The sequence below is a fragment of the Chaetura pelagica genome, unplaced genomic scaffold (assembly GCF_000747805.2).
Source record: "Chaetura pelagica isolate M959 unplaced genomic scaffold, ChaPel_1.0 scaffold405, whole genome shotgun sequence".
NCBI classification, from domain to species: Eukaryota; Metazoa; Chordata; class Aves; order Apodiformes; family Apodidae; genus Chaetura; species Chaetura pelagica.
Genome location: NW_009953489.1, coordinates 1,588,771 through 1,605,313, shown reverse-complemented (window position 1 = coordinate 1,605,313; position 16,543 = coordinate 1,588,771). Strand labels below are relative to the sequence as shown.

Genomic DNA, 16,543 nt, shown 5'->3' with positions numbered 1-16,543 from the left:
ACACACACGGAAGCTGAGCTTTGCAGCAAGTGTAATCATTTTGTGTTTGGCCACATGACTGCTCCCAACTCCCATTATATCAGCTACACATTTTTTGACATGGAAACAACACAAAATTTCTGCACTCTTTTGTGAGGGGGAAAAATGCCATCTAATTAGACCACATGTGCAGAGAAGCATCTGGCTCTGAGCACAGTAGTTTACAGAGCTCCTTGAGTTGTCCTGGAGACAAGCACATGCCCTGCTCCGAGCTGGAACTCTGGGGCACGGATCCAGATGCACTTCTAACATCTTCTGACAGAGAGCAGATGGGCAGATATTTGCTGGGCCAAAAATGCCAACTCTGCTCCCCTCCAGACCCACATGACCTCAATGATAATTTTTATCTTGTAGAAGTCCCAGAACCTCAGACTTTTCTCCCCTAGGAAATGGAACAAAACTTCTGATTTGACTCAGAAGAATCCACAAATTTCAATCCCATTTATGTAACACTTATAGGAACACTAACAATTGACAAAACATTATCCTAATACTTGAAAAATTACTCATTTTATGCTTTACTCTAGCATCTAATTCAGATTGCATTCATGGAAAAAAGCACAATTTTCTGTGAACCACACAGTGTATTGTTACGCCTGGGCTGGTGACACTTGATTCTGTTTTAATTATTAATAAAGTGAAACAAACTTTGCACTGCATATACATTTACTGTGGTGACCTCACAGCTTTGACACCCTATTTTCAGTTTCTTAATATTCTTTCAACTTATTAATATTTTTTTTACTGTTCCATATTTCTTTTTAACTTTAATGATCTAGTTCAAATCAGCTCAATTCTTTCAACTTATTAATATTTTTTTTACTGATCTAGTTCAAATCAGCTCTGTCATCTTCTAATAACATCTTAAAGGAAACAAAGTTGACTAAAACATGACAATCTCACAACTTTTGCTGAAAAGCTCTATGACTCCACACAGGCCTTGCAGAGGCCACATGATACTTTGTTAATTTTAGAAGATTAATTTCTGGGGAAAAAAATAAAATTCCCTGGCTCAAACTCCCTCAGAAGGAATCACAACTTGTGACTATAGTTGCCTGCAGACTCTCAGCATCCTACAGCCCACGATTTTCTGTGCAGTTGCTTCCCTTGCTGCAGGAAAAGGCCAGATGCTGGCAGTGCGCCACAGATAAGCTTGGAACAACAGCACAACACTCACCACCTGCACACTTAATCTCCAAGCAAGCTGACTCCTTCACAGGGCTGGGTTATGTTCTTTCCAGTGCCACAAAGCACCTATACTATGGACGCTAGGCAGGTACTTCCAGAGCAGGTTATTTCCACAGCAGGTTATTTCCTGCTCAAGACTCAAGAAAGCTGGCTACTGTGGAATAAGTTACTAAATAACCACCAAAGTATTTGCCCTGAGAGGTTAGCATTTTGAAATCTGCCTAGTAAAAAAATAAGAACTGACTTAAACTGCTTTTTGAGTTAATTTGATGTACTACACAGGCATAATCACCTTGATCAAAATGCACACGCAAAACTGTAATACACCTGTCTTAGCATTAAAACAAGTAAAAACCAACCACATTATCAATTTTCAAGAAGTTGAAACCCCAGAATGTAGTAGATACTTAGGAAGAATTCCTGCAGCAAAGTGTCACACCAGAACACTTGATTAGCTCCGGTTTTGTCTGCTACATTGATTACTACATCTGTATTTTTCCTTATTTTCATCTTAGCAGTACAAAATTACATTGCTTCAAATGCAAAAGTTGCTCATTTAAGGAATGAAACTTGCCTAAGAGTGTTCTTAGCTTTAGTAATGCAGTATTTGACATTCAACAGCAATTTAAACTAATTTTTCAGGGTTAAGCAAAAAACTCAGAAACTTTTAAAATCATTGCTGTCACTTACAAAAACCCACACAAACAACACACCAACTTTATTAAGCGTAACATTTGCAAGTACTTAACATTCATACCCTATATAAATACTTTCAAAGTTTAAAAACAAACCCTAAAGTCCTAAAGAGTTAATATTTTGTACTGTGGTCACTGTAAATAAGCACAATTTCAGCTAAGCAATATTGCTGTCAGAGACACAAGGCTTTGCAGGTGTGGGCAATAATTAAAGGTTTCAGCACATCTACCTGGGTGAAGTATTTTTGCCTCCTATTCCAGGGAGGAAGCCCTCTCTGTGGAGAGCAGAAGAGCTCATTAATGAGGCTAATTAGGTGTAAAGGGGGTAGAGTCTGGCATCAGCTGCAGCTTATAGTAGATAATCATTAAGCTCTGTAATCTCTACCCCAGAACAGCAGATGATCATGTTCCTAGGTGACTGATGTTGCTAAGAAAATTTCCAGCACCTGAGTACCTGACCAAATACTTTTTAGTGAGGCTAAAAATTCCCTTAACCCTCCATGTGCCAGACAGTGGAGACAACATCATTTCTTCTCTGATCAATTTCCTAACAATGGATATCCAAAGAGATTTGAACTTGGCATGAGGCCTACAGTGTGATTTATTTCAGAATTTAAAAAAATTTAAAAAATCAATGCCATCAACAGTATGTGGAAAGGAAGGCCAGTAAGTAACGGTTGGTGGAGCAACACGCAGGAAGAGTACAGATATGAAGAATAATGAAAATACTGATACCTCCTAAAGGTTTGTTAGTTCTTCTAATTTCCTTGCATAAAGTGGTGAGGATAGCTACAATACCACAGGGATGAAAGCCTTGTTAATAAATATGTAAAATAAGGATTTCGTTGTACTCATATAATTCGAAACGAGGAAAAGGACAATTTCCATGGAGAGAGAATACATGTAATCAGAGCTCAGTCTGCAACTTGTTTTATAAAATTAATTGTAAAAATGGCAAACTATCCCAGCACCTGAACATGAATTTTTTAGTTCATCAGGCAGAACAGACCCTTCACTGGCAACCTGCTACTGTCCTTTTTTCCTCTCCAATTGAAGCAGCAAATTTGAAATAAAAAAATACTTAAATTCAAATTCAAATGAAATAGAATATTTTTTTCTCCTGTAATTATTTTACTGTCCAATGATATGGCTTGCAGTAGACCCTTGTGAATGAACACTAAAGCAGAATCTCTTAAGCACCTTAGTTACAACTCTTGGATTATTAAAAGTTGTACATTTTACAAGGTGCATTTTCATACTGACCAAGAAAGTAAGCTGCAATTTTGTATAGGTCACCAGTTTGCAAATGTGATTAAATCAGCATATTTGGCTGATCCTTTTTGTCACTGGAATGGAAAAAGCCACCTCTGTTTCCTCTGTTTCTGTTTACTAACTAAAATGTTTAAGGATTAAAAAGTAAAATGCCTTGCAAAACCAGAAAGATGAGTAAGTACCACTCAGGTTATAAAGGCTGAAGTGTATTTAGTACAAACTCCCTTGTCTCCATGTTACCTGTGGACCTGGAGATGCTCAGATTAAATAACACGAGCTGCTCAGAGGTGGCACTGGCTCTCATTATAATCAGGGATGTGGATGCACACATCAAGATAAACTAAACTTGTAATCCAAGACTCCTCTTAACATCAACAGAAAAAAATCTCCAATAATAACTAGCACCTTCTTTTACAATACAGAAGTCAGTTGAATTGGATTATAAAAATGCCTTGTAGCCAGCACTGTGTTACTTTTAACAATTCTGTAAATACATCATAAAGAGAAAACCGCAGCAGTTAACACAGGTTTTTATAAAAGCCTTTAGATAAGCCCCTTTTTATAGTACTGAACACACTGTATATTCAGCTCCTTCTACTCCAGAGTGACTTGTGCACAGGAAGCTTTCAGATGAGTATAGAAACTGCTTAACACAGAAGGTGCAGCACAGAAACATCATCTCATCTGAAAGCTAACTATTTCTGAAACACCTCAGAATGCCTGAAATGGAGATGGTAGGGAAGAGCCTTGTCCACTCAGCATTTGAAACAAATTCTTGATTGTCTTTTTTTACTTTATGACAAGTTAAGTAATTCTCTAGCAACATCTCATTTCCAGTGGTCGATACTCAAATATAGGATAAAGGGAAAAAAACAACACAGTCTTAGAGCACAAGGGCCATAACTGATCACATGAAAAGTCCATCTGCCTGCTGTTGTGTATCCAATGTTGTTGTAAGTAGAAAGACAAAAGTAGAAAGCCTGAATGTTATTTCTCCCCTCAGTTTCTATCAGATCGAGAACTTCATCTCAGGGAATTTTTTGAGTCTGCTGTTGCTTGTGTATTAAATATAAGCAAATAGAAGGTTCTTTCAAGTATCTCTCCAATCTTCCCCAAAACTGATACAAACTCCACAGTCTCATCTGACAAAGTGCCTGGCAAGATCACTACCTACTGTAGAAAGAATAGCTCATTCTCATGGATCTCAAACCTTTGCTATTAAAACCTCACTTGATTGCCTGTGGGTTTTTTTGTACTGGAAGAGACAATGAGAAGTCACTCCCTATTCTGCTCCTTCAAATTGTCAGGGAGAGCTTTTCCTGTAAGTAATATTACAAAATTGTCTGACATTGACAGTATCTTCAGTATCCAAATAACCAGATTAGATATTTTATAGGTGAAAATGTGCAATTATGTCTGTAAGCAAGAGGTAATTTTGTTTAGCAATCAAACTAAGTACATACAAGCACATGAATGAAACAGAAGAATGGACAAAACAGAACTGTACTGCATTTTAGTCAGTAGAAACAAACTTTGTTTCCCTGAAGTCTAACCAACATAATCATCTAAGTCCCAAAGTTGGTCTGCACAGACAAGAAAAGCTGTTCAAAGGCGTGATTCCAAGATTTGGCACTATTTCTGCATTGTTTTAATGTTCCTGACAAGTGCTCCATTGTTTCTTAGCCATGTACACACTTCAATTCAGTAATTAGCTGTCAGAGCAGGGCCAACAGCAACTAAGTATTGTCTGCTCAAATCTTATTAATGAAATGCAATCCACTCAAATGTCCTGAATGCATATCTGTAATAATCTGTTAGAGAGGCTGATGACATCAGCAATCTTCAGCTTCTGATCAGGGCATTATCATCAAGCATGCTAATCCATTATTTCTTAGGGATCTGACAACCAATTAATATTACAGAGCTTCCTATACAGCAATAAGGATTGATGAACCAATGCTGGTTTTATTTTTTTAAGCATAAAGTCACTTTTCAGACTCTAAGAGACCAAAGTAAAAGCTGTGCATAACATTTGTGAATACAACACTGTTAAAGACAGAAAAGCAAGAACTGCAGGTTGCAGCATTGCAAAAGTAGTTTTTGTATCAAAAGATTCAGCACCTGTATCTTGGAACCTAAATGTAGAATCCTCAGTGTACACACAACATTGAGCGCAAAATGTGCCCTTGTGACCAAAAGGGTCACAGGTATCCTGGGGTGCATTATGAAAAAAGTCTGTCCAGCAGGTCTATGAAGTTTTCCTCCCCCTCTACTCTGCCCTGGTGAGACCACACCTGGAGCACTGTATCCAGTTTTGGGCTCCCCAGTTCAAGAGAGACATGGACCTACTGGAAAAAGCCCAACAGAGAGCTATGAGGATAATTAAGGGACTTGAGCATCTCTCCTATGAAGAAAGGCTGAGATCATTTGGGCTGTTTGATCTTGAGAAGGTTGAGAGGAGATCTTATTAAAGTCTAAAAATATCTGAAGGGTGGGTGTCAAGAGGAAAGGGCCAATCTCTTTTTGGTGGTGCCCAGTAATAGGACAAAGAGCAATGGAAGCTAGAACAGAGGAAGTTTAATCTCAACATGAGGAGAAACTTCTTTACTGTGAGGGTGACAGAGCACTGGAACAGGAGGCCCAGAGAGGTTGTGGAGTCTTTCTCTGGGGACTTACAAAACCTGCCTGGACACATTTCTGTGTGATCTGCCCAGGTGTGACAGGGGCCTTGGACCAGGTGATCTCTAGAGGTCCCTTCCAACTCCTAACATTCTATGATTCTATGAAATAAAAAACAAGATCTTTATTATATACATCAGTTTTTAAGACTTCTTATATGACTACTAAAATGAATGTTCCCAAAGAATTAAAAATGCAATTGATGACTTCTGGTTATAAACTGATCCTTGTCACTCAGGTCACCATGCTATTTTCCCCATTCTCTGTTTCATGCTTTTTGTCATCAAAGATTTTTCTAAGAACAGAATTTGGTCAAGATTAAAAGCAAGAAAAACATGTAAGAGAAGTATCCTATGGGTATAATAAGTCTTTGGAAAACTTTCATGTCTGTTCTGACGGCAAAATTGCTATTAAAATTTAATTAAAATTGAGCACAATAAGCTATGACAAGATAACGGACATGAAACGTAGCTTTAGGGCAGAACAAGGATATCTAGAAATCTGGCTGGACGTGATGTTTTATTTTTGGTTATGTTTGGCAACTATTCTTGAGATTTCTGAAACACATCTTAACTAAAAAAATCTACAGAAATTCACAGAAGATAAAAGAGCAGCACTGCATTTCACTTATCTCAGGATCTGTAACATATGCCAAAGTAAGCTTTAGGACTCTGGTACCATCTATTCCTTCATTTCATTTATGTTCACACCCACATCCAAGAACACTCTTTTTCAACTAAAAAGCCCTGTAAACCTCTCCTAAACGATTGAGTATTTTGTGACTTATTTGTAAATAAAAATAATTTATTTCCTCACACAGGTAGAAATTCCTTGAGTAACATCTACCTCCATAGTTGAAGGTAACAATCAAATCTGGTGTCACACAGACCTGATGCAAAACTAGTCAAAAGCCTTGACAATGACTGACTTAGGGAAATCAACAGCCCTTAATGGGACACAGCTTCTTTGCCCACCCTAGGATCTCATTTTAAGAAAGTGGGAATGCAATTTATTCGACATGTAAAGGAGAACACAATTAAGTGACATTTGGAAGACAACACAGACTCCAAACATTAGCTTAAAACCGGCAAACGAGAGGAACACAATACTTGTATGTTTTTACAATTTTGATCAAGAAGCCCTCCCTATTAACTGGAAAGCCACTGCTCCAAAACAATATACATATTTATAGCTCCACAGATATATTTGGTGAAAATATTTACATACCTGTTAGATCTAAAAATTATTTACCTTAAGCACGAATCTCCTTTATTAGATTCAGCTTCTGTAACAATTTAAAAGAACCCATCATCTTCTGAACTATGCTGGTAAGAGGCTTTTAATTACAGGTACTACACTGAGAAAGTATAAACCACACAGCCAAACAACACTATTATTCAACAGAGACCCTAAGTCATCTCATATGATTTCACTACCAGAGACACAACCATTATTGAAAATCATTTGAGTTTTACGCAAAAAATGAAGGGACAGCATTCACATTCTGTGACTGTATTCAAGAGTGTAGTATTAAGATCTTCTTGTATGTAAAAGAAAGTATCTTTAGCTAAAAGTGTTCTTCATTTTTCACCTATTATTAGTGGAGAATATATAATAATTTATTAGTTGATACATGGAAGATGGAACTTTACCTACACAAGTACAGACAGATCCTGAAGAAACGCAAACTAACCACATTTGTAATCCTTACAAATTGCTTTCATTTTCACTACCAATCCGAAGAAAAAATGTTCCAAGAGATACAGATTTTAAGTACTGCTTGGAGAACTTCACCAAAAATAGTCCTTCAATACATCCTTTTTTTCACTGATGACCAGGAGAAGACAATGTGCACGTATCATTCACAGCTCTTGAGGTGCATTCAGAGCAAATCCATTTCACCTTCATTTGGACATTACTTTTAAGAACCTAGTGTAAATTACTATCTCTGAGTAACAATGCCAAATCGGATGCTTGAAGTGAGTAACATCAATAACAAGTTTTATGCTTTTAGAATCAACAGTATTTCTGTATGTATATATAAAGCAGGTATATAGTAACTCACATGAGATCTGCTATAAAATTTCTTACGTAAATCACAAAACAGGCATTATTCCAGAAAGAGCGATACTTGGACACAAAAGTAACCTTTAAGGAGTTAAAATGTCCTCAACTACAAGTCAAGTTGAAACTTATTTAATTAGGTTCTGTATTTGAAAAAATGAAATAAATTCTTTCATTAACTTAACCAAACTCCCTTAAAGGCAACAATATGTTCCCTCTCTGTCAGGACAGAGAGCAATGAAATCTTTATTTTAATTGGGGTTAGCTAAGGGGCCATTTGGCTTCAGATGCTTTGTTTATCAGCCCTAAGCTTTACAGCTTAGCCAGTGCCTGAAATATTTTATTACAGAATTATTTTGTTTTTTTAAAAAAAAAATTAAAACACACTTTCAAGTAGCTTTTTATAGATAAAATTTTAAATGTGCATTTTGAAAACTGGAAGCCCAAGTCAAAGGCATATAAAAAAAAACCACTCATTTTCTTTTGCATTACTGTGATATAGGTCTCTTTAGAAATGCCCTTTCCTAATGGTTTCTGCATTGTGCCCTTCCCTAAGCAACCCAGCAAAGATGCAACTGCAGAATAGATCTCTCCATGGTGATGACTATGGTGAAGCAACCAAACACCTCATTTCTGTGTTTTGTCACAACCACACTCCTTCGTTGAGGACAGCATTTCAGATCCTTTCACAATGTGCGAGTTTCCATTTCACAACTAACTGGTGCTGCAGGAGACAAGGAAGACTCTCTGCAATGCATGAGAACTCAGAGACAAATCCTTCGTAAAGAATAAAAATCATGCTTTCTATAAAACTCCTTCAAGCACACAGCTTGCTTTCTGTTTTTTCTAAACAGCTTTCAACTTTCATATGAAAACACTGGAGTCCTGGACCTGAACAGCTTGGTGTTGATCAATTCAATTTAAAAACAATTAATTCTTACTCAGTAGACCTTTTTCCTATAATAAGATATTTTGTAAATACAAGACATTTTTGATAATACAGTTACTGAAAATATTACAGAAATCACCTATCACAGGAACAAACAGTGAACAGGAACTCTATAAAAACAGAGCCCCAGGTAATTCCAAACTGCAGCTAAAATAAATCAAATAATCCAGAATTACTTGATTTATCATGAGGAACAAGCTTAGACCAGATTTTGGATTTCTTCCTTACCAAACCTCCAAGGATTGTTTCTAAAACTAACATTAAATGGGAACAGAAAAATAACACAAAACAATCCAAACCTAATTTATATAAATGAGACACAGTGTTATGATATTGTCATATTCTTTTCTCCTCTGTTATCACTGAAATGTGATGTGTCAGATAACTTAATTTTTTCCAAAATTATTTAAAAAAAAAAACATTTCATATAATTCCTGGTTGTTTTCTGAAGGAAACTGGTGTTACGTTGCTGGTGGTTTTACACGTTACACAACAGAACACACTACATACATTATTTAATAAATAAAATCTATGGCAATAGTGTTTTATTAGGTCCAGTTCAGAAATTCCGTTTTAGCTTTAAAACAAACTTACTGTCTTTCATCTTCAGAAATAAAAGCGTTGCTGCTGTATCTGAAAGAATAAAGCCTAATTCAAACAAAACAGAGTTCTGCGCTTCATGCTTATGCTACCTTAAATAAAACAATTTCAAATTAAATGTATTACTCATATTTTAAAAATTTTTTCTCTATATAGCTTTTCTAATATCTTCTCTGTACTGTTCCCTCATGATTACTGTAATAAAATGAGCTGCTTCTGCAACTTCCCAGCAGGTATTCTGATTTGAGAGTAATCACAGTTTTCTCTACAATCTTTATACAATTTATGTCCTGATCATCTAAAAAATACGTAAAAGACTTAAATTGACATCAATATGTACACTTCTCTCTAACAATGCAAACTAATTTGTATATCTCTAAACAAGGAAAATGTTTATTAAAAAAAATATAGTGAATATACCAACCATTGAGTTCAAAGCAAAGACAACACATGTGCCCAAATAAATATCAAGGAAGTGTCAGAGGTAAATGAGGAGAGACCAGGTGAAGTGTGTGTGATGTGTTAATTGTATTAAAAAAAAATAATAGAGCAAGACAGAGAAGCTGAACTTCCAATTATCATAATGGTATCTACTTCACAACACATTTTCAAACTTGAAAGAGGTACTTTAAACCATAGGAATTCTGAGCAGGATACCTCCAGCTGTGCTCTGCATAAATCTTGCACGCTGTACATATACAGTTTATTTAAATACCAAGTAAAGTTATGACTTACAAAATGCATATTTCAGTCACAATAGAATATGCCACTGCCAAAAGCTGCTACTCATTGAATGAAAGTAACAGAAAACAATGAATTAAATTAGAAGACGAAAAGACAGAATCTTTTCATTTGATGTTTCACTAGGCTGAAATAGTGTGTTATAAAGAACAATGCATTTATCAGCCCTCTGCATTTTACGTTTTTGTGCCCCCCAAAACAGATGGAAGAAGAAAAAGGTGGTCCTCAATGTCAATTTTTTGCCTATATAGCATTTTGATAATGAGACAGAATTTATATTTCACTAATGGTCTGCCCATAGCAAAATCAACATATTTGGGGAACAAAGCTGCCCAATTCTGTCACGATACGCAAGAACCAACAAGAAAAGGGCTTAGTTTCCTTCTATATTTTCTCTTTCCAGAAGCCTTAAGCAAGCAACAAATACAGCATGAACACACACAGAAACAGCACCCCCATCCCTCCCCAGGCCTGAAAAAACAAGATGACAGCCAGTACACAACTGAAACTACAGTCACATGTGATTTGGAAAGCCCCAGGGCAGTATCAGAGTATCTCAAGATGATTCTGAAGAGAAGTAAACTCTGAATGATAGCAGGTCTCCCATGCTGTCTGCCATGGAAAGCAATCAAACTTAACTGTCAACTATGTCATGCATACAAATGTCTTATTCTGTCTTAACCCACAGCATTTTAGACTTTCACTGTATGAGCTCTATCACCTATGTATGCAAATGATTATTAATTATTTTGATCTACTGTCTTTTACTTTACTCTTTTTGGACTACAAGAGCACAAATCATGCACTCAAGTTCATAATCCGTAACGTGCATGGTGAAAGACCAGAGGGGTATGACTTCTCTGTTATGAAGCACTATTAGTTTGCTCCTAGCTTGATTAAATATTATACTTTTTATCATTATTTCTTCAAGCCTGCCTGCTACTTAAGTATACTTTACAAATCCAAATACCCAAATCTCTTCTACCATATTCTTTCAAGGGAAGTCATACACTCTGTTCAATTGTAGAGCTGCTCATACAAGTCAGAATGTAAATGCTACTTTTTCTCCACCTGCCTGAAAGCCTTATAGGTTGGGGTTTTTTTGTGCAGGGTGTATGTTGAGGTTCTTCCCTAATACCAAATGCAACTTATTCTCGGCTCATTTAAAAAAAACACAGTCACTGAGTACCTCACACAGAAGCTGAATTCAATGGTCATGTTATTTTATGCTTGGTGTTTGTTTACTTGCTTCATTGTTCTACTCTAAATCCCCTGCGCTTTATTAGTTCAGGAAATATCTTCAACTTTTCCTGCATGGTGGCATTTGCACACTGCTTCATTGCTTGCTGATACTGTGCACTCTAAATTAAAAGTGAAGGATCAGGAGAAAACACAATGAAAACACTGCAAAAGTCAGTCTAAAACACACACAAAAAAGGCTTCAAATAAATTGAGAAGAAACAAAAGCAGTGCATAAAGTAATGGAAAAACAAAAAGAATCAGGTGTGAAAGGCACAGAGGAATAACTTATCAGTGGAATGTACAAATCCTTCCACAGTAAAGCTGAAGCATCATGGAGCTGCTCCTCACTGTACAACCTTCCTCGGTAACAGGAAGATTTAGAGGCTTTTGAACAAAACTGCTTTCCTTTCTGCAGCACCAACACAGAAGACACAGAGTTCCCCTACCCCGTCTGATGGCTGAACATGGAATTTCTACAGAGGCTGCAAAGTTACTGACACAATGAAACATACTTCTCTTCAGCTTGCTCACAGGTTCCAACCAGGATACTAAGGCACCACAAAACTTCAATGTCAGCACGAAACAGGTAAACATTAATAATCTCAAAAGCTGCAAACATCAGCATTCTGAAAACCACATTTAAAGAAACTTAACGTTTTATCTAGTAATGCTGCTGGTGCACCACGAGATGCAGAGCACAGGATCCCTTAAACTTCAGGATGAAGGACAATACCTTTCCTATGATAGCTTGTCGAATTTTTGGGTGATCTGTTGGTTGGTTTTGTTTGGGTTTTTTTGTTTGTTTTGTTTTTTTCCTGTAACACATATGATAGACAGGAAAGTCTGACCACGTCTTTCATAGCAGAAACGCCAGATTCAGCAGAAGGTCACTCTGACTGACTTTCACAAATATTATTTTTTATTGTCTGTCCTTCAGGATCTTAGATGCCCTTCCCTAGTGTAGCACACAGAATTATACAACATGGTAACTTATACCAATTTGGAAATTACAAAACAATTCTATTTACTATATAACAGACTGCTATAAGAGATTAAAGAGAATGTTTTTTCAGTTTCATTAACATATGTATATCTCAACAGACTTAGATGTAGAATATTAAATGCATTTTGAAGAACAGTAAATGTTTGTTAGAAAAGAGCCATATTTAAGGTTTACAACAGCAAAAGCCAAAGCTGAAACTTGTCTATAGCAACAGTAATGCTCAGAGACAAAACACAGCAACAGGACTGAAACGAAAACAAAAACCACACAGAAAACAAACAAACAGAACTGTCTGTCCCCAATAAATCTATCACAGTCAGTGACTGTAAATTCTGGGTAGTGTGACTTCTAGACACTTTCCATAAACGGTAAAACATAACAATAGCTACAGGCAGCTTCTAAGTGAGATTGTCCAACACTAGGGTCTTCAAAATCTTCACAGAATCTTCATACTAGGGAAAAAAGTCTTAAGTCTGACTTCCAGAATATAGAAAAAGTCAATTTATCTCCATTTTTATCACACAAGCTTCAGGTTTTCCACACTGTAGCTGTCAATGCTGCTGTCATTGTCTACCCCTATCTGTTAGTAAAGACATCAGGATGGGATTTAGAAATCACCATCATTTAGGCATGACTAGGCTGTCTATACAGGTCCCTGCCAACTTAAACCATTCTATATTTGAGAGTTAACAGCCAATAGATGGAAGAAAACTCCTGTTATGTATACATTGGCACTAACTTCAAAATAAGCGCAATGAGACTGCAAGTAAAACACAAAGCTCTATTTTATATGCTTCTGCTCACTGTTTCCCCTACAGTTTGGGGATTTTTTTAACAAGTTTGTACGCACATAATATAAGCATTAGTGATCTTCTTTGTTTTTTCTATAAATGGACAAACATTCCTAAAACTCTGACCTATGGAGACAACTCAGATGAAAGAGAAGGACGTACTCTGTATACCCTTAAAATATACATGCAGAGCGAGGGGGGAAAAGCTATGCAAAAGATGGCTACGTAGATGAAATAACTGGACTGTAGCAATTACTAGGAGTTGGAAACAACTATTTACTCTTCCACTGAATAACTGGAAAAAAAAATAAATCACCATGGCAACAATCATACTTCATAGTAGATAAAGTACTGAAAGCTACAAAGCCTTTTCAAAATGAATCATGCACCAGTATGTAACATGCACTTTTTTATGTTATTGCACACACATTCCAACAGAATTTCCTTTTGGAATCGACTGGCATTTGATCTTTACTCTGCACCACATATCTACTTTTCTCTTCTGACTTTTGTCCCACTCAGATCTCATGGATCTGGAGTTGTTGAAGGAATTTACAGTATTAGTCTGGGCAAGAGACAGATATAAAATACTTAATACAGTGGCTTTATGTCATGCCATCACACTGCTGCTTTAATGTCTTCCTGAGAAATGTATCAATTTGTGTTACTGGTATCATGTCATCATTTTTGAATCCAAAGAGCAAATATCCTTAGTGGTGTCAAAACTTAAAATGGGTAAGTAAACTGTCCTCTTAAAATGCTTTGAAACTCCTACTATTCTAGGAGACCTAGATATCTGTGGGACTGATTTTAACTTTATCTTCCTTGGCCATGAACTTAAGCAGAGGTAAAGAGCAACAGCTTTCTTGTAAAGTGCACACAGTTCCTGGCCAGCAAATACATGATGCCAGTGCAACATCAATACCTCATCTTAATTAGCTACAGTACTCTGGATAATAAGAATCTGCTCAGAGCTCATAAGAAGAACAACTCTGGCAAGATTGCTGAGATGTTAAACACAATATCCTGGGACAGTAGGAAATTGCAACTGTGCAAGCAGATTTGAGAAAAAGTATCTCCTTTTGCTGAAGTAAGAAGACAGCAATTCAGAGGCTGCACCAGTGTATTGATACCAAGAACAGCAACAGCTATGAAGGCTCTAGTAAGAGGCTACATCAAATACAGGAAATTACATCCATTTTTAACGGATGCTGGACAAGCTAAGTCCTATCCAAAATGCAGGTGCATGCCTTTTAAAAACGCCTTTTAACTGATAAGTTGCACCTAATTTCTTAAACATTTTTAAGGAACTTTTACATCTCATTTGAAATTGATCCCATGTGCCACAGTTAAAATTCAGAATAAATATACTCAGAAATGTTAAATATTCTACAGTTTTGATGTGCACCATCACAGCACGATCTAGTGCATGGAAAGATCCATACCATGATGTCAATAATTTCATTACACTTTTAATACCATTACAGCTCCCTTTGCTCTCTTCTCCCCACTATTTTGAGACTTACTCAACTCAGAAACTGCAAAATCTGATACTGAGCAAGTAACCAGTGACCCCTCTGAGCACTGCACAGACATCCCAGCACTGTTGTAACTTCATTCCAATTCATTCCCTAAGAGAAGGGCCTCTCAAGCAGAGCAAAGCAGTGACAGATTTTGCTGGGCAGACATCAAGAAGATACTGTGAGTCAAATAATAAATATTCTTGCTACAAGTAATGCAACTGCATTACGTGTTTCTCTTCCTCAGTGGCGCTGCCACAAATCAGAGACGTTGTTGCCACAGACTGGCACATACTGGAAATACTCACGGGTGTTGCAACTGCATAAATCCAGTATAAAATACAGAAATTATTATTATTTAGCACATTAACAATCCACGAAAATCCGATTCACATCGAGTTTAGAAATGAAAGGTCTAGATTTAGCCAATATGACAATACACACAATAAAGTATTTCACAAAGAACGCAGCGTTCATCACCCTAATAACTAGATTAATAAATTCATAGTAACTAAACCAAAATACCAGAACCCATGCACAGACACATCTCTTCAGTGGTGTATTAGAAATAAAACAGGCTACTTTAGCTCATCCTGCATTACCTATATCTCTGACCTCAGTACACCATGTATATTGTGTTGAGAAAAAGACACCACATTTTACAGCACCTGCATATAAGAAGTTATCGATGCAGGCCAGCGAAGTTAAGAGAAAACTACCTGCAGGAACACAGGCACTGACAGCTATCTGGGTTATGAAGGATAAAATTACTCCCCATTAGTTAACCATACAAAAAATAGCAGCACTGCAAAAGGGAAATAAGCACACAAATTTTTAGCAGTGTTTTTATAGCAAAGATAAGGACAAAAGGAACCAAGACATGGAAATAGAAGTAACCATTCAGAATATACAGATTTATAATCAAAGTGCAAGTAAACAACTTTTTCAAATCTCTCAAACTATAAAATGTTGTATCAAGCACACACAGCTCCTTCTGCAAAGCTCACTGGAGGACAGACAGAAAGCTTGTCACTGGACAAATCTGTAGGTCAAACTTGGAACCTGCTGGTAAAACATCACACCCAAGCCAGGTGATGCAGCACCCCACGGCCTCAGCAAGCTGTACCAGCATCCCACCCTGAAACCCAGCACCCCGGACCGTTTCACACCCTGCCTGCTACTGCTTTTGGTCACCCTACACCGTGAGCTTACCTTTACTGACTGTTGTCAGGATGTCTGTTTCTTAAGAGATAGTGAAAGTAAATCAACGAACTGTTGGTTCTAACCACCAGATGTCAGCAGAAGAAAGTGCACAGCCGGCATCCCTGAGCAGAGAATCTTGAGTCTCCTCTCCCTTCTCTGTTACCAATATATACAACTTATTAAGTACTACAAACCACCTTTACACACACGTGGCAATTATACAGCTATTTCTGTTGAAAATGACCTACTTTTCTGAATTACGTATTTAGAAGATAAAAACAATCCTTCTACAAACAGCAAAAAAACCCAGTTACTTAAAATGTCATTAAAGTGAACAAAATGCTCACATCGCTGTCATGGTTAGAAATTAAATTAATATTCATAAAGCTAACAACCTGCCTCAGTATAGCCAAGAAAACACACTGCTTCTAATGTGTTTTGCTGTACGTAACAGCAACAGAGGTCTGCAGAGACTGAAATCACATCACATGTACAGATACTCTTCCATACTTAAAATCTGGCTTAAGACAATTACAGAAAACACACATACTCAGCAG

General features: G+C 36.9%; 1 protein-coding gene across 1 annotated transcript in view; it reads right to left on the bottom strand.

Moving 5' to 3' along the window:
- Window positions 1-16,543, bottom strand: part of DENND1A (DENN/MADD domain containing 1A) — a 184,049-nt gene that overhangs the window by 48,460 nt on the left and 119,046 nt on the right. Inside the window, 1 exon segment of the mRNA XM_009998932.1 lies at window positions 2,894-2,964. Within this exon segment, the coding sequence (XP_009997234.1) occupies window positions 2,894-2,964 (71 nt within the window).